The 26,503-nt window shown below is 45.6% G+C and overlaps 1 protein-coding gene across 1 annotated transcript in view; it reads left to right on the top strand.

Annotated features, from left to right (window-relative positions):
* The window catches only part of LOC309554853 (protein NLRC5-like), a 75,728-nt gene that overhangs the window by 25,095 nt on the left and 24,130 nt on the right, over positions 1 to 26,503 (top strand). The window contains exons 3-4 of the mRNA XM_082256575.1: positions 23,600 to 23,932; positions 24,105 to 24,224. Of these exons, the coding sequence (XP_082112701.1) occupies positions 23,600 to 23,932; positions 24,105 to 24,224 (453 nt within the window). The remainder of the gene's footprint in view (positions 1 to 23,599; positions 23,933 to 24,104; positions 24,225 to 26,503) is intronic.

The following is a 26,503-nucleotide window of genomic DNA, read 5'->3' as shown; positions in this document are numbered from 1 at the left end:
GTAGAAATCCCTATACAGGAGAGTCACCTGGGCTCCTGTGTCCAGTAAAGCCTTTGTATAAATTCCTTCCACTTGGATTGAGACTACAGGGGAAGGCCCCACTAGCTTGACAGGAAATTCTTTTGGAGTAGCCCTTCTGCCGGGCTCAGCTACCTGCACCCGTACTCCTTTCCTTTTTGAGTTTCTACCGGGCCTCATCTCCTCCTGGGCCTGGTGTGCATTGATTTCCCGCCTCTTATCGGCCCAAGTCGTGGAATGAGAGGCATTTAAAGAGGGCCTTACTCCCTGACTGTGGCTCTTAAATTTAAGGGATCTCTTGGAGTCCATTAAAACTGTTGGGCGCCCGGTTGACTCCTTCACCGGAGCCCTCTGAAGTTTTCCGCCGGCTTGCGGTGTTTGAAGGCAGCCTCCTCTGGACTGGGACATACTCCTCTGACATGCCCTACCCCTCCACAATTGAAACAGGTTATCGGCCTCCTAGGTTTCTGTTCTGGTTCAACACTGGAACTAGGGTGTTTAGCAGGCTTCTCTTCTGTGTTTCTATTAGATAGAGCAGATGCCTGACTGTTCAGGATGGATACCATTTCTATTAGCTGTGACACCTGAGTCTTTAAGAGCTCAACTTGTGAGTCGCCTTCTTCCGCACTTATCACTCTAACTCGGGCGGTTGTTTCCCGTTCTTGGCTCTTCCTTTTGTTATCCAACATGACCTCTTCTTCCCGGACCATCCTGATCAGATCAGGGTACTCCAGGATGCCACCGTCCTGGCGAGTTCGCAACAGTATAGCAATAGGGTCTAGAGGTTGAGCTCCCCTCAGCACCTGTTGCGCTCGAGTCTCATCCACCTTCCGGGGATCCAACCCTTTTTTTAACAGAATCTGATGTATGATCCTATCCAGACGCCCGATGAATTCAGACAGTTTTTCTCCTTCCTTCTGGTAACAGTGCTCCAGTTGGTAAAGAAGTTCAGTAACCTTTTCTGTCCGGCCAAACACATCTTGTAGAATATCCAGATAGTCTTGTGCAGTACAATCCTTCTTGCTTAGCTTGAGGTTGCGTACGGCCTCCAATGCAGGCCCCTTCAAACTCTCTGTGATTCGCTGCTTCTTATGCTGTTCTGGTATCTCCCACTCCTCCAAGGCCTGAGTAGCGTTATCTAGCCACTCCTCGAATCCATCTTCCACTGAGGGTACAGGTTGCTTCCCAGAAAAAGTCCTGAGCTTCCTGTATCCAGCCATCAGATAGTTTGGAGGATCCTTGTTACATTTGGCTACTATTTCCCCCAGGACAGCGCATAGTTCTGAGCTAAGGGTAGTCAAAGGTGGTGCACTGAATCCCTCCTTTTTGGCAATATCTTCTGTGCTCAGTCCCCCTGTAGTAGTGGGTATAGGGTCTTCCTCTTCACCTTCTGGATGTATCAGGAATAACTCTACTTGATCTATAGTTTTTATGCTGGTGCCCTTGAAGTGATCTGGGACCCCCTTCTTCCATTCACACAATGCGTAGGTGTGTTGATTGGTGGTATCTGTCCTCATGTCCATCACCCAAAGTTTCCTGTCCTTGGAATATGTTCTCAGAACTGAGAGTAGTTGTTCCTCTGTCCAGTTCTCTCCCTTGATTCCAATCACCAGACCATGGCCGATAAGGACATTTTCTTCTCTGCACCACCGGGCTGCAGCGGCAGGGTCCATTTCTGTGCGAACAGCGATTTTGTCACTGAGAGGGAACTGTTGCAGGACCGTAGATATCCCGGACGAGCCCCCACGTGTAGCACCACCCCCGCAGGAGCTGCTGATTAGATTATTGGGTCTACGTCCTGCCTTCCAACCCCTGAAATTGGCTCGAACCCTCCCTAGGCACAACTGACACGAAATGGGACTATAATACCAAATGGCTACAGGAGAACACAGTTCAGGATATATCACCCCAATAAGTAATAATAACTTGTTACCTTTCTCCAGCCGCAGTCCTTCTGGGTGACACAAGGTGCAACACACAGACTTTTGCTTAACCAAAGTAGCTTTACTGAGAGTTAAAGTACAAGTTGACTCCAAAAGACATCACAAGAGTCAACTAAGAAAGATAAAGTTATTGACACAATAATAAACAATATAATTAAGATAGCCATTTTTGTCTACTTATGCAACTAAAAGATAACTCATAGGCTTTCTTTTACCCAATTCAGGCTATACTTTACACACGTCTAGTCTCTTGTATCAGGTAGGCAGAACCTATTTGAATCCCATACACAGTTCCTTCCTTTTGGTTTGGAATCTTCGCTAGCAATCGTTGGTGCACAAGCTATTTGTAATCCAAAAGTAAGGATATATAGTCAAAAGGGGTGAGAAAAAAAAAGGTTACAATCACCCGCAATGTTACTGCGTAATTGGGCGTATTAATCTTCTTAGTGGTGCATATATAGGCCCCTGACACCTTATGTACTTGTGTTTAAATGCTTAGTCTCCTGGAAGGTGCACTAGGCCGCTGAGTGTACTGCGTACTATCTGAAGTGTAGTTAGCACCGGCTAAAGTTACTTTCTTCCAAGCGAGAAACAGATTTGGGCATGTGCCCTGCTCACCAAACGGCCTCTTTCTTCCCGAGCTCTCCACCTCCGATTTCTGTCACCAGCCGCGCTTGTGGTTAGATGTGGGCAACACCAGTCTCTGCAGAGCATCAATGGGTTCTCTGGGAAGGCTCCTTTACTGAAGATGAAATGCTTCCACTCCGTCACTTCAGGCTCAGGCTTCAGGCCTAGTCCGCAGCATCAGCCCACAGCACTTGCTTCCTTCTAGCTGTTGTGTCAGGAGACAAGAGAGAGAGCCTGGCTCCTCCCTTCCTTTATAAAGCTTCCCCCAAAAGGCTGTGCGGTGAAGCAATGCACCCTGGTGTTCCAACTGAATTGTGGGTATCGTAGTATCTGATGAACATCACCAAGCTGCAGTGTGGCAGTTTGGCCACTAGAAACTTCTGATGAAAACCACCAAGCTGCAGTGTGGCAGTTTGGCCACTAGATGGAGCCGAGTTCCTTCAAAATGTTATACAGTCTACTAATGAACAATTGTAAATGGGAGGATGCCCGCTACATTTGCAACAATAATCCATAAATGTAAACATTAAAGTGCTCCAAATTTGTCTGTGCAAATACTCCAGCTAAAAGTGCAATAGTGCCTCTAGTACCACAACGTTGTGGCCCGTTGTTGTGCAATCTTTTAATTGCAATAGTGCTTCTTTTGCCACAATGTATAATCTACTCCAACACACAGTTCACATCACTCTGTCCTTGGTAACACTAACCTTCTATGATACACTGTAAGAAGAGGTTTTGTCAGACAGGCTCTGGCAGAAGATGAGTTAAACTCACAGGCTAATCCTGGCTCCACCCTTCTCATCAAGGAAGAGCACTATTTAAGCTGGATCAGCACACAGGTTCAGTGCTGCTTTGTCTTCAGCCTTGTTGACTTGAACCTGCTACCTGTATCCTGTTTACCAGTACCAGACCCGGCTTGTCCTGACTATCCTCTGCTCTCCGCCTGCACCGACCTCGGCTTGTCCCTTGACCTCCGCTCCAGTCTGCTCCTTCTGGCTCCTGTATGACCGTTTGGCTTCTGACCCGGCTTGTCTCACCACGCTCCTGCCACCAGCACCAGTTGCCTGCATACCTGCTCTGGACCTACCCGGCTATCCCTGTCTGTGGACATCAGCCTGCTTCCAGCTACATCAGGCACTCGTGCTACTCTATACTCGGCACCTCCTGTCTGCACTATCAGGGGTCCCGAGTCAGAGGAGTAGGAGAGGCCTTCCTCACCGTTCAGGCTCACCTCCAGGTACGTGATAGTACAAAGCAGCCAATGTCAGAGCCTGAACGAGGAACCTCTCCAATGGACGAATTATGCCATCACCTGGCAGCACTTACACAGTCTGTCAAGGACCTGCAAGAGGGTTATAACCGACTTGAGGGACGTGTCCAGTCATTAACCTTGTCATCTCCTGCAGCTCCTGCATCTCCTGCTCCTGGAGGATCTTCTGCCTCACCGGCTGTAATGTTTTTGCCACCTGAACCCCGGGTACCAACCCCGGAAAGGTTTTCAGGCGATCGCAGCAAATTTAGATCCTTCCATAATGCCTGTGAGCTATACTTTGCCCTACAGACCCGTACCTTCTCCCTGGAGGCTACCAAAGTAGGCTATGTTATTTCTCTTCTGCAAGGAGAACCCCAGTCCTGGGCCCACCGTCTAGTTGAACATAAGGATCCTTGCCTATCAAATCTGAACTTATTCTTCGGAGCTATGGCTGAGTTGTATGAGGACCCTCAGAAGACCAATACTGCCGAAGCGGCCCTTCATACCCTTCAGCAAGGCCGCAGAATGGCAGAAGATTATGCGTCAGACTTCAGACGCTGGAGTGCTGACACCGATTGTAATGACGCCGCCCTTCGCTATCAATTCCGATTGGGACTTTCCAATCCTCTAAAGGACGAATTGGCCCGTGTGGGGACCCCAGGTTCTCTGGAAGCTCTAATTAATCTGGCTATCCAAATCGATCGGCGCCTAAGAGAACGCCTTTCAGAAAGGGCTGGTGAGCAACTTCGACCTATGTGGATGATGCCGCAAGTCTACCGCCCTTCAGGGCCTACACCCTCAGTCTCTGCCCCACCTGCTGCTGACACTCCAGAGCCGATGCAGCTCGGCATGCTTCGGCCTTCTCTTTCTCCAGAAGAACGCCAAAGCCGTCGGTTGAACGATCTATGCCTGTACTGCGGAGAGAGTGGACACTATGTGAGATCCTGCCCCGCCAAGAGCCGTAAGTGCTTAACTCTCTCTTCTATCAACCAGGAATCAAGTTCCCATAACTCCTCTCACCTGACTGTCCTTGTCTCCTTACAGCTTCCAGAAGGGGCTATCCGGGTACCCGCCATTATTGACTCTGGAGCCTGTAGCTGCTTCATCGACCAAGAGTTTGCTAACCAACTCAAGTTCCCTTTAAAGCTGAGATCTAATGGAATGGCAATCCATTTGGCAGATGGGTCACGTATAAAATCTGGGCCTGTCACTCAAGAGACTCTTCCCTTACCTGCCACCATATCTGGCAACCACAAGGAACTTCTACGCCTGGATGTTATCACTTCCCCCTTATTTCCTATCATTTTGGGAATGCCATGGCTACAGGCGCACAACCCCTGTATCAACTGGAAAACAGGAGAAATTGAGTTCCTATCCCCTTAATGTCGACAGCTTTGCTTCTTCCAACAACCTCTTCAACCACCTTCACTGCTATGCATGGAGTCTGATGATGAAGTTCGTTCCTCTGTTCCTGTGATCTATCATGACTTTCTAGACGTCTTCAGTAAAAAAGGAGCAGAGACTCTTCCTCCCCACAGACCATACGACTGTCCAATCGAGCTCCTCTCTGGAGCCGAAATACCTTTTGGACGAATTTTTCCCCTCACAGAGCTTGAACTCACAGCTTTAAAGGAGTACATCGATGACAGCCTAAGGAAAGGTTTTATTCGCCCTTCCACGTCCCCGGCAGGAGCAGGGATTTTCTTTGTGGAGAAGAAAGACCACTCTCTCCGACCCTGTGTGGATTATCGGGACTTAAATAAGATCACAATCAAAAACCGTTATCCCTTACCCCTGGTACCAGAACTATTCCAGAGACTTCGTTCTGCTACCGTGTTTACCAAGTTGGATCTACGTGGAGCATATAATCTGGTGCGAATCCGGGAAGGTGACGAGTGGAAGACTGCATTTCGCACTCGTTTTGGGCACTTCGAGTACCTTGTAATGCCCTTCGGACTCTGTAATGCCCCGGCCACCTTCCAGCATTTCATAAATGACATTTTTCGAGACTTTCTGGACTTATTTGTCATTGTATATCTTGATGATATCCTGATCTTTTCTGTTACCTTGGAGGATCATCATGGGCATGTAAAGAGTGTTTTGGCCCGACTTAGGCAACATGGCTTATATGCAAAACCCGAAAAATGTGAGTTTAGCCGACAGGACATTCAATTCTTGGGTCTGGTTCTTTCCACAGAGGGCATCAAGATGGATCCGCAAAAAGTGTCTGCCATTTTAGACTGGCCAGCCCCCACGGACAAGAAAGGGGTACAGCGGTTTGTCGGTTTTGCAAACTTTTATCGGAAATTCATCAAGAACTTTTCTGCAATTATTTCTCCTATCACCCAGTTGACCAGACAGGGTATTCGGTTTCAGTGGACTCCTGAGGTACAAGCCGCTTTTGAAACCCTGAAGACCCTGTTTACCTCCGCACCTGTGCTCCGACATCCTGACCCCGCTCTACCTTATGTCCTGGAGGTAGACGCTTCCGAGTCAGCGGTTGGAGCAGTATTATCCCAACGCCAAGGAGCCAAGGCCCTCTTGCATCCTGTTGCCTTTTTCTCACGTAAACTGTCTCCTGCAGAGAGGAATTACGACGTGTGTGATCGTGAACTCTTGGCAATTAAAGCAGCTCTAGAAGAATGGAGGTACCTTCTAGAAGGAGCAGCTCATCCAATCCTGGTATACACAGACCATAAAAATCTGGAATACCTGCGAGCTGCGAAACGTTTAAGACCACGTCAGGCCAGGTGGGCTCTTTTGTTTTCAAGATTTTCTTTCCACGTTACCTATAGGCCGGGATCAAAGAACACTAAACCTGATGCGCTCTCCCGCATGTTCTGTGAGGCGGAAGAATCTGTGATTCCAGATACGATCCTGTCTTCGGGGAACTTCCTGTTGCTACAAGAAGACTTACTATCCCAAATAAAACAGGCGTCTAGAGGAATGCCACCTCTTCCCGGAGTTACTCTACAAATTAAGGATGGACTTCTTTGGCACAACAATAAAATCTTTCTTCCCGAAAGATTCCGGGTCAATATTCTGGGCCTCTGCCACGATCACACACTCGCTGGTCACTTTGGTATCCACAAGACTACTGAACTGCTCCAGCGTACCTTCTGGTGGCCTAGCCTGGAGAAGGACTGTAGGAAATATTTTGAGACCTGTGTCACCTGCATTCGGAACAAGACAACCAGAACTAAGTCTTGGGGTCCACTCAGACCTTTGCCAATTCCAGACAGGGCCTGGAAAATGATATCCATGGATTTCATTGTGGAACTGCCCCCATCCGAGGGTCACACTACCATCTTTGTATTCGTAGATCGACTATCCAAGATGGCACATTTCCTGCCAATGAAGGGTACACCGTCAGCCGCAGATACTGCCAAAATGTTCATCAAGGAGATTGTAAGATTGCATGGAGTTCCTACTAACATAGTGTCTGATCGTGGGGACCAATTTATCTCCAAGTTTTGGAAATCCCTTTGTGAAAAATTGAGAATTCAACTATCCTTTTCTTCAGCTTACCACCCACAGACCAATGGCCAGACAGAAAGGACTAATCAGACCTTGGAGCAGTATTTACGCTGTTTTTCCTCTTATTCACAGGATGATTGGGTAACGCTGTTACCACTGGCCGAGTTTGCCTACAATAATTGCGAACATTCTGCTATTAAGCAAACCCCGTTCTTTGCCAATTATGGCTACCATCCTTCCTTCCTGGTCACCACAGTTCCCGAAGGGCCTGTTCCTGCTGTCCAGGACACGGTTAATTTTTTTACTTCCAATAACAGATTACTACTTGAAACTATGGCCAAAGCTCAAGAATGTAACAAGAGGTTCTATGACAGAAAGAGAAGAGGAGAACTGATCTTGGAACCTGGTGAAAAGGTATGGCTGGCCACAACCAACCTAAAACTAACCTGCCCGTCAAGAAAACTTGGGCCCAAGTTCATAGGCCCCTTTCCAGTTAAAAGGAAAATTAATGATGTGACCTATGAATTACTGTTACCTGAGTCTTTTAAAATCCACCCTGTCTTCCACGTATCATTGCTGAAATCTACATTTCCAGACCCTTTCCCTGGACGGATCAATGGGCCTCCTGAACCCATGCTAATCGATGGAGAAGAGGAATTCGAAGTAGAATCCATTATTGATTGCAGGAAAAGAGGCAACCTAGTCCAATACTTAATTAAATGGAAAGGTTATGGACCTGAAGATAATTCCTGGGAGCCAGTAACCAATATTCATGCAAAGGACCTAATCCAAGCATTCAAACGTAATCACCCTGAGAAACTAGCCCGTTTGGGCATCCGGAGGCTGCCCATTGGGAGGGGGCAATGTAAGAAGAGGTTTTGTCAGACAGGCTCTGGCAGAAGATGAGTTAAACTCACAGGCTAATCCTGGCTCCACCCTTCTCATCAAGGAAGAGCACTATTTAAGCTGGATCAGCACACAGGTTCAGTGCTGCTTTGTCTTCAGCCTTGTTGACTTGAACCTGCTACCTGTATCCTGTTTACCAGTACCAGACCCGGCTTGTCCTGACTATCCTCTGCTCTCCGCCTGCACCGACCTAGGCTTGTCCCTTGACCTCCGCTCCAGTCTGCTCCTTCTGGCTCCTGTATGACCGTTTGGCTTCTGACCCGGCTTGTCTCACCACGCTCCTGCCACCAGCACCAGTTGCCTGCATACCTGCTCTGGACCTACCCGGCTATCCCTGTCTGTGGACATCAGCCTGCTTCCAGCTACATCAGGCACTCGTGCTACTCTATACTCGGCACCTCCTGTCTGAACTATCAGGGGTCCCGAGTCAGAGGCGTAAGAGAGGCCTTCCTCACCGTTCAGGCTCACCTCCAGGTACGTGATATACACTTTCTGCAATCCCACAGTTTATGCATCTAGGTAATGTTGCTACTGTGTCTTCAAACACACGTCCTACCTCCTCTTACATGTGTCACTTTGACCATACCTTACGCGTTGCATTCATAGACTTTTGTCAAAGGCTCAGACTCTAGTGATGCTTTGGCTATACTTATTGTGTTTATGTGAATTGGAAAGTGGAAAACTCACACAGAAAATAAACACATTGACTACAACTACCCTTTTCCTTCCTGATATATGTCTACATTGCCCTCAGTGCTATTCATATCTTTGCATATGATCTCTTATAAGTATGTTAGACCAGCACCGCTATCATAGGTAATTGTTAATACTGCATGTACAGATTGATACCAGTCATTCTCCTACCTGTTCTCTTATATTTTACTTATATTGGTCCCAGTACCTAAAAAGCTCTATACAGAACTCATAAAATATAATATGTATTCACACTAATATCAATATCATAATTAAGATCATTCTTCTACCTGTTCTTTTATATTTTACTAATATTGGTCCCAGTACTTAAAAAGCTCAATACAGAACTCATAAAATATAATACTTATACACACTAATATCAATATCATAATTAAGATCACTAATAATAACAATTTAAATCAAATTCAATGTTTGCACCACCTGTTACCGATGCTTTTGTTTTATAAATCCATTCTAATTTTTGTTCTGTTCTCTTGTCCAATAGTTTTGCTGTCTTTTTAATTTGTAACTTTACCAATATGTGCTGCAGATTCAGGTAGTTCTTTAACAAAGTGCCGCTATTAATGCACTGAATTAAAAAAAACTACCTCCTGTTTGTAGATAACGGAACTGGAGGTAATTAAGACCTATTTTAACTTGGTATACAGAGACAGGCATATTTGTCACCACTATCTTTTCCCTGTCAGCAACTAGTGGACGAGGCCTGAAGGGAAAGCTGAAGTACTAGTTCCACAGCAGGTTCACTCTCCCCCTGCAGTGGGCAGATTCTATGACCAATAGAAGGCTGTCTATTGGCTTAAGATCCTAATATTGTACATTAATATTGTACCCTAGTCTTTTTTACTAGGGTTCTGGTACTTTATTTTACAAATTGCGGGCCACAAGGGCACTGCAGTATGTACAGTGGGTACAGAAAGTATTCAGACCCCCTTAAATTTTTCACTTTTTGTTATATTGCAGCCATTTGCTAAAATCATTTAAGTTCATTCTTCTTCCTCGTGAATGTACACATAGCACCCCATACTGACAGAAAAACACAGAATTGTTGACATTGTTGCAGATTTATTAAAAAAGAAAAACTGAAATATCACATGGTCCTAAGTATTCAGACCCTTTGCTGTGACACTCATATAATTAACTCAGGTGCTTTCCATTTCTTCTGATCATCCTTGAGATGGTTCTACACCTTCATTTGAGTCCAGCTGTGTTTGATTATACTGATTGGACTTGATTAGGAAAGCCACACACCTGTCTATATAAGACCTTCCAGATCACAATGCATGTCAGAGCAAATGAGAATCATGAGGTCAAAGGAACTGCCTGAAGAGCTCAGAGACAGAATTGTGGCAAGGCACAGATCTGGCCAAGGTTACAAAAAGATTTCTGCTGCACTTAAGGCTCCTAAGAGCACAGTGGCCTCCATAATCCTCAAATGGAAGACGTTTGGGACGACCAGAACCCTTCCTAGAGCTGGCCGTCCGGCCAAACTGAGCTATCGGGGGAGAAGAGCCTTGGTGAGAGAGGTAAAGAAGAACCCAAAGATCACTGTGGCTGAGCTCCAGAGATGCAGTCAGGAGATGGGAGAAAGTTGTAGAAAGTCAACCATCACTGCAGCCCTCCACCAGTCGGGGCTTTATGGCAGAGTGGCCCGACGGAAGCCTCTCCTCAGTGTAAGACACATGAAAGCCAGCATGGAGTTTGCTAAAAAACACCTGAAGGACTCCAAGATGGTGAGAAATAAGATTCTCTGGTCTGATGAGACCAAAATAGAACTTTTTGGCCTTAATTCTAAGCGATATGTGTGGAGAAAACCAGGCACTGCTCATCACCTGTCCAATACAGTCCCAACAGTGAAGCATGGTGGTGGCAGCATCATGCTGTGGGGGTGTTTTTCAGCTGCAGGGACAGGACGACTGGTTGCAATTGAGGGAAAGATGAATGCGGCCAAGTACAGGGATATCCTGGACAAAAACCTTCTCCAGAGTGCTCTGGACCTCAGACTGGGCCGAAGGTTTACCTTCCAACAAGACAATGACCCTAAGCACACAGCTAAAATAACGAAGGAGTGGCTTCACAACAACTCCGTGACTGTTCTTGAATGGCCCAGCCAGAGCCCTGACTTAAACCCAATTTAGCATCTCTGGAGAGACCTAAAAATGGCTGTCCACCAACGTTTACCATCCAACCTGACAGAAATGGAGAGGATCTGCACGGAGGAATGGCAGAGGATCCCCAAATCCAGGTGTGAAAGACTTGTTGCATCTTTCCCAAAAAGACTCCTGGCTGTATTAGATCAAAAGGGGGCTTCTACTAAATACTGAGCAAAGGGTCTGAATACTTAGGACCATGTGATATTTCAGTTTTTCTTTTTTAATAAATCTGCAACAATGTCAACAATTCTGTGTTTTTCTGTCAGTATGGGGTGCTATGTGTACATTCATGAGGAAGAAGAATGAACTTAAATGATTTTAGCAAATGGCTGCAATATAACAAAGAGTGAAAAATTTAAGGGGGTCTGAATACTTTCCGTACCCACTGTATATCACCATCCTGTGTTACAGGAGATGAAATCCCTTACGGGGTACTTTTTATTAGTTGTAGAAACTGTAACAGTTTCTTTTTTATTTACATTATTATTTACATGTGTAGCACCACCCCCGCAGGAGCTGCTGATTATGTTATTGGGTCTACACCCTGCCTAACAACCCTATAGAACTGGCTCGATCCCTCCTCAGGCACAACTGACCAGAATAGGACTGGACCTTCAAATGGATACACAGATTGGACTACAATACTTCAATATGCAACAGTGACTTATTACCTTCTTCAATGGTAGTCTTTCTGGGTGACACAATGGAACAGCACACAGGATTGTAATTAACCAAAGCTTAATTTACTGTATATCAAATTAAGCAAGTGAGATACAATGAAATACGATTATTTTAAAGGGTTACTTAAATCGGCTTCAAAAAGATAAAAGAAATATCCCACACTACTCCCTCATTGATGCTAGACACAGTACAAGATAGATAGGCCTATCTGAGTCCCTTCCCCAAAGTCCTCTTCTTTCTTCTTCTTGAATCTTCGCTAGCAAGATAACTGCGCAGATATATTTGTAATCCGCATTAGGAATGAAGATCAAGAGAGAGAAAAAGAGCAGTGAGCTGTTGGTTGTCACCACAGGGTATCTGTGTAGCTGAGCAATAACTTCTGTGAGAGAGATGGGCCTCTGGCGACTCCTTTACAGATATTATTGTTTGTCTATGAATCTCCTGAGAGAGTATGCTGATCTACCCCGGGGTTTATCACCTTCTGTTACACTATAGCTATCTGTGGATAACGTTACTTCTTTTGGTAGATAAAGTCAGGTTTGGGCAAGTGCCCTCTCACCAACAGGATTTTCCCTTAGAACTCTCCACGGCTGTCTTAGTCTCTGTTCTCTGTCCCCAGCCGCGCGAGGTGTTTGGGGTGGATGGCTCCGGTCTCTGCAAACAGCGATGGGACCTCTGGGAAGGGTCTCTTGCTTTGCATGGAACGTTTCAGCGTCGTCACTTCAGGCCCAGAGGCTTCGGCCTAGCATGCAGCATCAGCCCACAGCGCTGGCTTCCTGCTTGTCTCACTGTGTCTCTCCCAAGAGACTGAGCCTGGCTCCTCCCTTCCTTTATAAAGCTTCCCCCAGAAGGCTGTGCGGTGAAGCAGTGCATCCTGGTAGTCCAAGAGCACTATGGATGATGAAGTCTCTCAACTTCCTGAAAGGAAAATCACATCACAAGAAATTCCCTAGTAGCTGCAGTGTGTCGTTTTGGCCACTAGATGGAGCCGAGTTCCTCTCAAATGTCAAACAATCATCTTTCAGGCATATTAAACACCGCTACACACTCCCCCCACTTAAGAAACTTTGGTCCCCAAAGAGGACAACAGCATGTACTCCAGTGCATATGTTGGCAGTACACAACAAAAACATTAACATATGCATAACAGGGAATTATCTTCCTTTTCATAAGCAGAATTCAAACTCAACAACTGCATATTACAACACAGGTTCGACATAGGAACCTCCCACCAATTGTCAGGGGAGGGAAGGTAATTCTGTTCACAGACCCCCGACACTTGGGTGGCTTGTACAGATGTGCCTGGGGGTGAGCTAGGGTTGTCCTCCACCAAATCTGCGGTGGAAGAACTAGGCTGATCAAGAGATCGTTTGGAAGTAAAGATAGCTTCTTCCGAGCATTCACCCAATTGGTCATAGGTCAGTCTTTTGGGTGGGTGAATGACTCTCCTGTCCCTCTGTTCTTTGGGAGGCACGATCTCAGAGGTACTAGGACCAGCCACTTCTGGGGATTCTTCAATGTCCTCCTCCTCATGTTCCAACACACAGGAATCTGATGTTTCAAGAGCGGTCAGTTCTTCTTCAGAGAAAGGTGCAACCTCCTCCTCAGGATCTTCATCATCAACTACTTCTTCTGGGAGCATGTGAAAAGGTATGAATTCGGGGGCTTCTGCCCGAAGGGTTCCTCTTTCAGCCGATTCGGATGAAGACAGGGAGGCAGGTGTGGGTTCTGGTAACTGAGATGACCACATCCAGTCAGGTACCTCCTCTTCATCTTCCAGATCTTCAGATGAAGAATTTCCCTCCCTCACATCTGGGAGTGTCGACTGAGATCTGGTGACTGGTCTGGATAGGCGGGAGGTCGAAGGGGTATCTGGCGAATCTACGACAGGAGGCATGCGAACTGCTTCAGAGAGAGGCAGTAGATGGTTCCTATGCCAAGTCTTCAATGGGCCCACACTTCCTTCAGGCCGAATTTGATACACAGGGAGGTTTGGTAGTTGCTTGCAGATAACATAAGGTTGGGATTTCCAGCGGTCTGCCAACTTGTGTTTTCCCGGGACACCCAAGTTCCTCAACAATACCCTGTCCCCGGGTTGCAAGTCTTGGATCCGAACTTTTAAGTCGAAATTCCTTTTATTCCTCAGTCCACGTTGATCAGATGTGGCCTGAGCTTTATCATAGGCCGATTTCAGACTCTTCCGCAGTCGGTCCACATATCCCTTGTGCGATGCTGAAGAGGTGTGATCGGGCGAGATGCCAAAGGCCAAATCCACTGGCAACCGAGCCTCTCGTCCAAACATTAGACGATAAGGGGAATATCCAGTAGCATCACTGACAGTACTGTTGTAGGCATGCACAATGGCAGCTACATGTTTGCCCCAATGCTGTTTCTTCTCTGAGCTCAAAGTCCCCAACATGTCCAAAAGAGTCCTGTTAAATCTTTCCGGCTGGGCATCCCCTTGTGGATGGTAGGGAGTAGTTCTAGTCTTTTGGATGCCTAACAGATCTAACAGTCTCTTGATCAGTCTGCTTTCAAAGTCTCTTCCCTGATCTGAATGGAGGCGTTGTGGTAACCCATAGTGTACAAAGAACTTTTCTACAAGAACTTTGGCTACCGTTGAGGCCTTCTGATCCTTTGTTGGGAATGCTTGGGCGTATCTGGTAAAATGGTCTGTTATCACAAGGACATTCCCTTGGCCACTCAGATCAGGCTCTAGGCAAAGGAAATCAATGCACACCAGTTCCATGGGTCCCTGGCTTTGCAGATGGCCCATTGGGGCTGCTTGACGTGGCAGAGTCTTCCTTTGTATACATCGGACACAAGAATGACAGTATCCTTCAACTTCGGCCCTCATACAGGGCCAGTAGAACCTGTCTCTGACAAGCTGAAAAGTTCTTTCAGGTCCCAGATGGCCATGATTATCATGAAGAGCAGCCAGAACTCTCTCCCTGTATTTAGCTGGTAAGAACAGTTGCCACTTCTCCTCCAGATCTTCAGATGGGCCTCTTCGGTAGGCCACCCCTTCTCGGATCTGTAACCGGGTCCACTCTCTATGCAACAGGCGGGCCCCCTGAGGAGAATCGGTTAGAAGCAACTCAGGGCGCTGGATCTCCAAGGCTTCCAAAAGAAGTTTTCCCAGAGGGTCTTCCAGCTGCTCCTTCCTCAAGTCCCTTTTGGATAGCCGGGGTAAATCTTCCCCTTCAACCTGGGTCCCCCTGCAATAGTATTTGGGTACCCCGACAGCCGAAACCCCAATCTCTTCGGCTCTTGATCCTCCTCTGGATCGAAGTTCAGTTCCCTGATATAGGGCACGCACCCCTTCTGGAGCCAAATGGGTCCATTCTTCATCAGGTTCGTGTGGTGCATGCAACCTTCTGGATAGGGCATCTGCATCCCTGTTCCCGATTCCTGGCCGATACTTCAGGCTGAAGTTGAAGCTAGAGAGGGCAGCCAACCATCTGTGTCCTGTGGCATCCAGCTTGGCTGTAGTCAACAGATAGGTAAGGGGATTATTATCCGTCTTGACAATGAATTCAGCTCCGTACAGGTAATCTTTCAATTTGTCAACCACTGCCCACTTCAAGGCCAAGAATTCAAGTTTGTGGGTAGGATAATTCCTTTCAGCAGGTAGTAGACTCCTGCTCACGTAGGCGACAGGTCGCAAGTGACCCTCATGTTCCTGGTAGAGTACCCCACCCAGCCCATCTCGGCTGGCATCGACATGCAGTTCATATGGTTTCATGGGGTCTGCATAGGCCAGCACAGGGGCAGTGGTTAGATTCTTTTTCAGCTGAATGAAAGCCCCTTCACATTCTGGGGTCCACTGATCCTGGATGGATTCCTTAGCCTTCCGGGGTCCCATGGTGGACTTCGTCGGCTTGACCAGTTCAGGAACGTCATCTTCCTCGTTCTTTAGTAGCTCATTGAGGGGTCGGGCAATCTTGGCGAACCCCTCCACAAACCTCCTGTAATAGGAGCAAAAGCCCAGGAACGACCGAAGTTCGGTCACATTTGTAGGTCTCGGCCAGGAGGAGACAGCATCCAGCTTGTCCGGGTCGGTGGCTACCCCTTCTGCAGACACGATGTGGCCCAGGTAATGGACCGAGGATTGATAGAACTGACACTTCTCAGGAGAAAGTTTCAGGCCTTCTTCGTGTAGCCTCTTCAGGACCTTTTCCAACCTCTCCTCGTGTTCTTCCAAAGTCCTGCCAAACACGATAACATCATCCAAGTATACCAGTACCTCTATCAAATTCATATCCCCAACAGTCCTTTCCATCAGCCTCTGGAAAGTAGCAGGGGCTCCTGACAACCCCTGCGGCATGCGACTGAACTCAAAGAACCCCACGGGGGTTATGAAGGCTGTCTTCTCCCGGTCTTCAGGGTGCATGGGGATCTGATAGTACCCACTCTTTAAGTCCATCACACTGAACCACTTCGCCCCTGACAGGCTCTGTAGGGCGTCTTCAATTCGAGGAGTGGTATACTGGTCTGGGATGGTTCTTCTGTTCAGTGTTCGGTAGTCGATACAAAGCCTCAAAGATCCGTTTTTCTTCCGGACTACCACTATCGGAGAAGCATATGGGCTCCTGGATTCTCGAATAACCCCAGTCTTCTTGAGTTCCGCCAGCTGCTGACGTAGATCTTCTAAGTCACCCAAGGGAACTCGCCGGACTCTTTCTCGGAAAGGTTTGTCCTCACTCAGGCGGATCTTATGAGTGGCACTCCTGGCGCAGCCCACGTCAAACTCATCCTTAGAAAATATTCCTCGCCATCGAGCAAGTTGTGCCTTGGCCCTCTTCACCCATTCCGGTGGGAGGGCAGCACTTCCAGAGCAGAGCTCTTCTATGACAACTTCACCACTTCCCTCCTCTTTAAGATCAGATGGGGCAACTGGGGTAGCCGGGTTAACTTGGCCCAACAGCAATCTGGCCGGTACCTTCACCGGTGTAGTAGAGGTGTTTCTGACACTCACTAAAACCCTTCCACGGTTTTTCTGTAACACCTTCAAAGGGATCACTTCAGGGATTACTTCTATCCCTCTCTCCTCTTCCTGTGGACCTGATTCAAAGATGATAAAAGGGCCAGGCTGTTTCCATGTGAGTTTAACTGAAGCTTTCAGACAAGCCACCTCTCCTGGCTGCAAGACCTTTTCTGTTCTGTCCAACTTCCAGAGTCTTCCAACTCCTTCTGCAGGAGTCTCTTGCTCCAATACTAGTCGTTGATAGGCCTGCCGTAGCATGGGGTGAATCCTTGGCGCTGGAGAATCCTGTCCCTGGACCAGTTGTGTCAGGAGGCGCCTTACTAGGTCAGTGTTGGTCCCTACAATGAGAGAGCTTTTGTTGGCCCCTGGCGGACGAGGACAGACCACCGCTAGGGTGTCAAAGGTTTCAGCTTCACCAGCCACTGATGGGTCAAAGGTCAACTTGATTGGCAGATACCCGTCATAGGGAAAACTTTGAGTCCCGATACCCCATATCTCCAGATCTTCCAACTTCTGCAGAGGTAGATGGGTAAGGTGTTTATCATAGAAGTCTCTATACAGAAGAGTCACTTGGGCCCCAGTGTCGAGGAGGGCTCTTGTGTAAATTCCTTCTACCTGGACGGAGACTACAGGGGAAGGCCCGACCAAGTTAGTTGGGAATTCTCTTGAAGTGGCCTTGTTGTCTGATTCAGTTCTCTGCACCCAAGCTCTTTTCTTCTTTCTTTTTTTTCTTGGATTCAGTCCCCGCTGGGCACGGTGTGCATTGATTTTCCTCCCCCCAGTAGCCTGGAGTATAGAACGAGGGGCGTTGTACCTAGATCTTACTCCCTGACTCAGTTTCCCTGAACCAGTGAGCCTCCTGGAGTCCCTTGAAACTGGCGGGCACCCGGTTGACTCCTTCACCGGGGGCCCTCTGAAGTTTTCCGCTGGCTTGCGAGGTTTTGAGAAAACCTTTCCTGGGCTGGGACATACTCCTCTAACATGACCTACTCCCCCACAGTTGAAACAAGTTAACAATCTTGTAGGTCTCGGTTCCGGATCTGCTCTAAGGTTAGCAGGTTCATCTGGCTTCTCTGATATGTTCCCATTAGGTAGAGTGGATGCCTGACTAGTCAGGATAGACACCATTTCTATCAACTGGGACACCTGGGTCTTTAGGAGTTCAACTTGCGAATCACCTTCTTCTACACTTATCACTCTGACTCGAGCAGTTGAGTCAAACTGCCGACTCTTCTTTTTGTTGTCCAACATGACCTCTTCCTCTCTGACCATTCGAATCAGGTCAGGGTATTCTAGAATGCCACCGTCTTGACGAGTTCGCAACAGTATGGCAATGGGATCTAAAGGTTGAGCCCCTCTCAGCACCTGCCGTGCACGAGTCTCATCTACCTTCCGGGGGTCTATCCCTTTCTTTAACAGGATCTGGTGGATGATCTTATCCAGGCGTCTAATAAATTCGGACAACTTCTCTTCCTCTTCTTGGTAACAGTGGTCTAACTGGTAAAGAAGTTCAGCCACGTTCTCCGTCCGACCAAATACATCTTGTAGAATGTCTAGATAATCCTGTGCAGTACAGTTCTTTTTGCTTAGCTTGAGATTACGTACGGCCTCTAGTGCAGGTCCCCTTAAACTTTCTGTGATTCTCTGTTTCTTATGCTGTTCTGGTACCTCCCACTCTTCCAAAGCCTGAGTGGCGGTATCTAACCACTCTTCAAACCCATCTTCTGTTGAAGGCACAGGCTGTTTCCCAGAGAATGTCCTGAGCTTCCTATATCCAGTCATCAGATAGTTTGGGGAGTCCTTACTACATTTTGCTACGATTTCCCCGAGAACAGCACACAGTTCTGAGCTAAAGGTAGACAAAGGTGGTGACTCTGGACTTCCTTCTTGGACACCTTTTTCTTTGCTGGATCCCCCAGGAGTGGTGGATGAGGGACCTTCAGTAAGGACTTCTGGATGTATTAAAAAAAGTTCTGTTTGGTCAGTAGTCTTTACACTGGTTCCCTTAAAGTAATCGGGGACCCCCTTCCTCCACTCACACAATGCATACGTGTGTGGAACGGTGGTGTCTGTCTTTATGTCAGTCACCCAGAATTTCCTGTCTGTGGACAGTGCCCTTAAAACTGGGAGGAGTTTTTCCTCAGTCCAGACCTCTCCCTTGATTTCAACCACCAGGCCATTTTCCACTACGACATTCTCTTCCCTGCACCACTCGGCTGCAGCGGTAGGATCCATTTCTGCGTTGAGGGGGATTCTGTGGCTGAGAGGGTTGTGTTGCAGGACTGTAGAGATCCCGGACGAGCCCCCACGTGTAGCACCACCCCCGCAGGAGCTGCTGATTATGTTATTGGGTCTACACCCTGCCTAACAACCCTATAGAACTGGCTCGATCCCTCCTCAGGCACAACTGACCAGAATAGGACTGGACCTTCAAATGGATACACAGATTGGACTACAATACTTCAATATGCAACAGTGACTTATTACCTTCTTCAATGGTAGTCTTTCTGGGTGACACAATGGAACAGCACACAGGATTGTAATTAACCAAAGCTTAATTTACTGTATATCAAATTAAGCAAGTGAGATACAATGAAATACGATTATTTTAAAGGGTTACTTAAATCGGCTTCAAAAAGATAAAAGAAATATCCCACACTACTCCCTCATTGATGCTAGACACAGTACAAGATAGATAGGCCTATCTGAGTCCCTTCCCCAAAGTCCTCTTCTTTCTTCTTCTTGAATCTTCGCTAGCAAGATAACTGCGCAGATATATTTGTAATCCGCATTAGGAATGAAGATCAAGAGAGAGAAAAAGAGCAGTGAGCTGTTGGTTGTCACCACAGGGTATCTGTGTAGCTGAGCAATAACTTCTGTGAGAGAGATGGGCCTCTGGCGACTCCTTTACAGATATTATTGTTTGTCTATGAATCTCCTGAGAGAGTATGCTGATCTACCCCGGGGTTTATCACCTTCTGTTACACTATAGCTATCTGTGGATAACGTTACTTCTTTTGGTAGATAAAGTCAGGTTTGGGCAAGTGCCCTCTCACCAACAGGATTTTCCCTTAGAACTCTCCACGGCTGTCTTAGTCTCTGTTCTCTGTCCCCAGCCGCGCGAGGTGTTTGGGGTGGATGGCTCCGGTCTCTGCAAACAGCGATGGGACCTCTGGGAAGGGTCTCTTGCTTTGCATGGAACGTTTCAGCGTCGTCACTTCAGGCCCAGAGGCTTCGGCCTAGCATGCAGCATCAGCCCACAGCGCTGGCTTCCTGCTTGTCTCACTGTGTCTCTCCCAAGAGACTGAGCCTGGCTCCTCCCTTCCTTTATAAAGCTTCCCCCAGAAGGCTGTGCGGTGAAGCAGTGCATCCTGGTAGTCCAAGAGCACTATGGATGATGAAGTCTCTCAACTTCCTGAAAGGAAAATCACATCACAAGAAATTCCCTAGTAGCTGCAGTGTGTCGTTTTGGCCACTAGATGGAGCCGAGTTCCTCTCAAATGTCAAACAATCATCTTTCAGGCATATTAAACACCGCTACACATGCTTGTAGACATAACACCTAGGCCTCTTTCACACAGAGCGGACCGTATTGAGATCCGCTCCGGCACTTTTTTTTTTTTACGGACACGGATGACACTTGTGTCATCCGGTCCATATGTCCGCATATCATCCCATTCGTTTGCGGATGATATACGGACATAATGTATGTCTATGTGATTGTGGATGTCAGAGGATGACACCGCTGACATCCGATTTTGCGTCCTTTCCGTTTTTAAACGGAAGAAAAATAGGGTTCTGTTCCGTTCCAAGAAACGGAAAAAAAACTGAAAGGACGCAAATCGGATGTCAGCGGATGACCATCCGCTGACATCTGCAATCCCATTGACATGCATTATGTCCGTATATCACCCGCAAATGGATGGGGTGATATACGGACATACGGAACGTCCGTGTGAAAGAGGCCTACTACTGAATGCAAAGAAAAATTTTCCCTCAAGGATTTTTTCCTCCCTGGGGGGGTTAATTATCTTTCTTACCAACATATTTTTTTATTGCGGGGGCTTTCACATATTTCTGTGAAGTTTGATTTGTGCCAGTCCAAAGTCCTTTTTTTTTTTGTTTTGTTTTGTTTTACTTTATCCTGAATAAATGTCTCTCTGTTTATTGCTTGTATCTTTCAAATTTCCCTACATATGAACTTATTTTTATAGCCTTCCTGCATGGACCTTTTCCCCAGTCCCTGTGATGTTTTATATTATCTTCATTATTAATACAATTCCACTTTAATCTCATTAATTTACTTTAGGAGATATTAATCAGCCATTAAAATGATTGCTGTTCATCTGGATATACAATACTAACAGTTACCTTATCAGTAGATAGATGACGTTGGTATCACAGGAATAGTAATGAGGGCAGTAGTATAGGAAATACTCATGAAGAGTGCCTGATCCCCTGCACTACTACGTGTAAAAAATAAAATGCCAATTGCTAGTGAAAAAAATGCCTGTGTGGTTTGCTGCTATACACCTATATGTGTTCCCACATAAACTCAGACTGTGAATAGTAAATAGTAAAGCGCAACCCCTGAATAGTACTTTAAACATATAAAGTGCCTTTACATCCACTATTAGGCAAAGCAAATAGGGCAATAACAGCCCTGCTTTTCTTGGGATAATATCTTCTTTCAAGTACCTGTTGAATGTAACTAGGTCCCACCAAATGTCAGTTTTCTGATTTTTTATGAGCACCTTTTTTCACACAAATATAGCTTTCGTTTGGTGATAAATAATCATTATAATCATTATTTTTACTGATCACTGTATAAGTGTCACTATTGATGTCAGTTAGTGTACCTCCAGCGAGGGCCTGTTAGCACCACAATATCACAGTCCCACTATAAGTCGTTGATCACCACCATTACCAGTATAGCATCACATCTGCGCAAATTCCAGTATGCAGTACATACCATAGTTTGTAGACACTTTCACACAAACTAATAATATTATACACTCACTGAGTTTTTTTTTTTTTCAACCAAATGACATCTAGCAGAATACAATTTAAAGCGGAGTTCCGGGCACAGAAATGATTTTTCAACAAACATACCCCCGGGACAGTCAGTGCTAGTACATTCCACAATGGCTAGCCTCTGATCTGTCCCGGTTCGCACTTACCTTTTAGAAGAAATACTTACTTATAAAATTTCTTCCACAGTGTTTCCATCTCTCTTGTGGGCAGCTGAAGCCGGCGCGGTCCTCTTCTGCGTCTTCTTCCACGTCTTCTTCTCCCAGAATGTGCCTTGCACCAGCCCCTCTCGTTACTTCCGGTGCGTCGCCCGGAAGTGACGAGCGGGGCCGGTGCCGTCGCATTGATTCCTGGGAGTGATGACGTTCAGCTCCCAGGAATCATCGCGAGACAGGAAGTGACGGTGGAGCCGTGGCGCTGAGGGAGGAAGTACACTGAGGTGAGTATTTACGATCTTCAATTACAAGGTGAGTTTTTAAAAAAAAAAAAACCTAACTATCCAATAACTTTTCAGGTGATGTCGAACTAGCGGAGGGGCACAAAAAAAAAATATCGATTTTGTGCCCGACACTCCGCTTTAACCTAAATTTATGAAAATATTTAATTTTTTTACTTTTGTATTGGATATGTTTCATAACAGAAATATCATTTTTTTAAAAACACAGTGATGATCAAATACTACCAAAAGAAAGCTCTATTTGTGTGAACAAAAATTATGTCAATTCATTTGTGTACAGTGTTGCATTGCCAGTTAAAGTAGCACAGAGCTGAATAGCACAAAATGCTCTGGTCAGGATTGTGGTAAAACCTTCCGGAGGTCAAGTGGTTAAAGTCTACAGTGCTTTCTTCTCAAAATGAGATGTGGTATTGTCAGAAAAGGATATGTGACATATTTGGCCTTGTTTTTAATTTTTAAACCTGCACCTGAGGTATGCACCATTTTTGCGTGCTTTGTTATTCACAGCCAATTAATTTCAATGGGCTGCCAAATGCACAGAAACACACAAAAGTAGAGCAGGCATGATTTATAAAAATCAAGCCACAACAAACCTCATGGTACTGTGGTACCATGCTGTTTGGTGTCAGCAAACATGCAGCATTTGCTAGATGCTTTTGGGGTGCCATTAACAATTAATAGAATCCACGCATGTCTAGCAAGTGCAGCACAGTCCTGTGCAGTGTAAGAAATGTGCTTGGAAATTAACTTTCCCATACAGCGTTCTAGTTTGCAATCCACAGCTTAGCCCCTAGCTACATCACCAGCCTCGTCTCAAAATACCAACCTAATCGCTCTCTTCGTTCCTCTCAAAACCTCCTGCTCTCTAGCCCCCTCGTTACCTCCTCCCATGCTCGCCTCCAGGACTTTTCCAGAGCCTCTCCAATCCCATGGAACTCCTTACCCTTATCTGTCCGATTATCTCCTACTCTATTAGCTTTTAGGCAATCTCTGAAAACCCTCCTTTTCAGAGAAGCCTATCCTACCAACCCCTAACAAATGTACCTCTATTTTCTCCATCAACCCATCCCCCACAGTTATTGCCTTTTGTTTCACTTGACCCTCCCATCTAGATTGTAAGCTCTAACGAGCAGGGCCCTCTAGTTCCTCCTGTTTTGAACTGTATTGTAACTGTATTGTCTTCCCTCACATTGTAAAGCGCTGCGCAAACTGTTGGCGCTATATAAATTATGTATAATAATAGTAATAATTAAAAAACAGGCCTTAAAGCAATTTCAATAAAGAAGCAAAATAAACAGAAATCAGAGTCAGGTATCCATAAGTCCAATTCTTTTAATTTATGTTTGTTTTACCCAGGCTACAGTTCATTTGTGGTGACCGGGACTGTTGGAGAAGACGTGCTGCTACCCTGTATTGTTAATTATAAGGATACATTTCTTCTAAAAGATTTGATTGTGAACTGGCAGACAGAGAGTGAGGCCGTTGTTCACAGCTTTCACTATGAAAAAGACCAACCAAAATATCAGGCAACTGAATTTCAAGGGCGAACACAAATGTTTCCAGAGGAATTCTACAAAGGAAATTTGTCCCTCTTATTAAGGAGATTACATAAATCTGATGCTGGGAAATATGTGTGCTATGTAGATTTAAACCATATCCAAACTACATGGATTGAACTTATTATTCAAGGTACGTCTTTGATGGATAACTTAAATAATGTATAATTTTGGGTATTTAAGTGTGTACATGTGTATAAACAGCACCAAGCAGTCAAATGCCATATCTGAAATGGAGGCACACTTTTATTTTCATGAATGTAGACTCGGTATAAAGTTTCTGATTTATTTTTTCTTTTCTATAGATAAACAAAAGAGTAAAAGAATATTCTTCTGGACAACGCTTGGAGCTGCACTCATACCACTGATACTGTTTACTTGGATCCTCTGTAACAGAAAGAAGCCGAGAAAAAAAATATCAGATGGTAAGATCAATAAATAACACTGCAACGTGCATAAACTGCAAGGGCTATGTCTGCTGTTTTTTATCAACTTAGTTATGTAGTTGGTAAGGTTAATTGAAAACACCAGTCTGAGAATTGATAAAACAGCCGAAATGGAGGAGTGCCATGACAATATCTCCAAACACACCACCTTTTTGTCTTGTTGGTATAATTTTAGAACCACCACTGAATTTATCCAAACCACGGACCCCAAACCTAAATGAAAAAGGGCAATACTCAGGATACTGTTTCTTTCTTTACTGGTGACCCTACACCGACCTACCCTCTGTTGAAATCTGGGGGTAGTCGAGTGTGAATGAGCCTTTAACCAGGGTCCAGTAGGAGGCACTTGCCCCCCTGTTTTGGCCTACTCCGCTCCTATCCCTTCACACACATTTTCTTCATCACCTCTTATCCCCATCTCCAATCCCCTCTTCCCTTTCTTCCTTCCTGCCAGCTTCCCTATCAAACCCCATCACTACCCCCAACCAACTGATGTATCTAACATAGTTGACAGCAGGTCGGTCAACCATGGAATCCCCCTTAGAAGCATGTCAATACCACTCTGTGTCATTTGCTACCCTACAGACTACTCTCATCTAATACCCTACAGAGATCTCCCTTCCAATCTCTCTTATCTCAAGAAACCAGCTCAACTCACAACATCGTCAACTCCAACATGGACTTGACTTCTCTAAAAGAAGGACCCTCTCGGCCCCTGAAATACAACATATATACTCACCTCTTCACCTTTGCCACTCTCCTTTATATGTTATCAGACTAGAGTTTGGTTATACAACCTTTGATCATTACATATGGGTTAAATGTCAAACCACTCATACAATTATGTTATGAATGTATTTCTCTAGGCTATTGGGCCCATGTAATTCCTGGCTTTCCATGTTGTTCCTTTCTCTGAAACCTACCTTAAATTCCCTCAGTAAAATATTTTGGAAACGAAAACACCAGTCCATCCAGTTCAACCTCTGTGGGTGTTGTGTACGTATTTATGTCTTTATCACTTCCCATATCCCTGTATTTTGTGTTTTCTAAGATGTCCAGTTAATGTTTTTTGAAATTATAGTCACTTGTAGCTGATGCCATTGATTGTTGAAGGGACTTCCACATCCTTACCGCTCTAACAGTAAAAATCCAATACGCAGTTAAAGGTTCAACTGCTTCCCGTCCAACTTCCTTGAGTAGCCACGTGTCCTATTAAGCGACATGAGACTGAATCATTTTTTCTCTATGCTAGAATCATAGAATCACCTTTTAGATATATGTATATAGTGATCATGTCTCCTCGTAAGCTTTAAAAATTTAGAATTATTTTATATAATTTGTTGTTAAGCTTCCTTTATACACTTATCCTAGTCTGAGCACTAGTTGTTTTCTTAACAGTTTGTGATCTACCCCACACTGATAACACGACCCCCAGTGTCCCCTGCTCCTGCACCTTCTCACTGATCACACGGGCCGGCATCCTTTCCGTCTGCTCACTGTTCACATGGTTCTTGGTGTCCTTTTCTCTTGCTCCTGTTTACTAATCACACACCTCCCAGGTTCCTTTTCTGCTGCTCTCGCTCACCGATTCCCTCATGCAGCCCCCGGCATTTTAGAACTTCACTAACCACAGTGCCCAAGTTACAATACCTCAGTACCCACAATGTCCCAGTTACAGTACCTCAGTACTCACGGTGCCCCAGTTACAATACCTCAGTACCCACAGTGCCCCTGTTACAATGCCTAAGTATTCATGGTGTGCCAGTTACAAAACCTCAATGCCCACAGTGCCCCAGTTACAGTACCCCAGTACTCACAGTTCCCTGTCTTTTTTTCTCCTGATATGTCATATACCAATCTATTAAGATAGACAACTTAAAGGAGGATAAAGAGCTGCTATGCCAATCCAAGTAAATATTGTCCATGGAGGAATGTAGGAAGCAGTGTTAATTTCGTCGACTAAAACCGACTAAAACGTTTTCGTCGACTAACACAATTCAGATGACTAAAATACGACTAAAACTAAAATGGCATTTTAGTCTTAAGACTAAAATACGACTAAAACTAAAATGGCATTTTAGTCAAAAGACTATAACTAAAACTAAATCGAAATTTGCTGCCAAAAATTAACACTGGTGCATGCTCAAAGCATAAATAATAACATATTAGATTTTTCACTCCAGGACCAGCAGTAGTATATAATGAGTTTGGAAATTGTAGAAAAATGCTTAAATAATGCATTACAAATTACAATTGAA

Source organism: Pelophylax lessonae (assembly GCF_965119305.1).
Source record: "Pelophylax lessonae genome assembly, chromosome: 4".
NCBI lineage: Eukaryota > Metazoa > Chordata > Amphibia > Anura > Ranidae > Pelophylax > Pelophylax lessonae.
The sequence above is the reverse complement of the archived record's forward strand: the minus strand, read 5'-3'. Positions and strand labels throughout refer to the sequence as shown.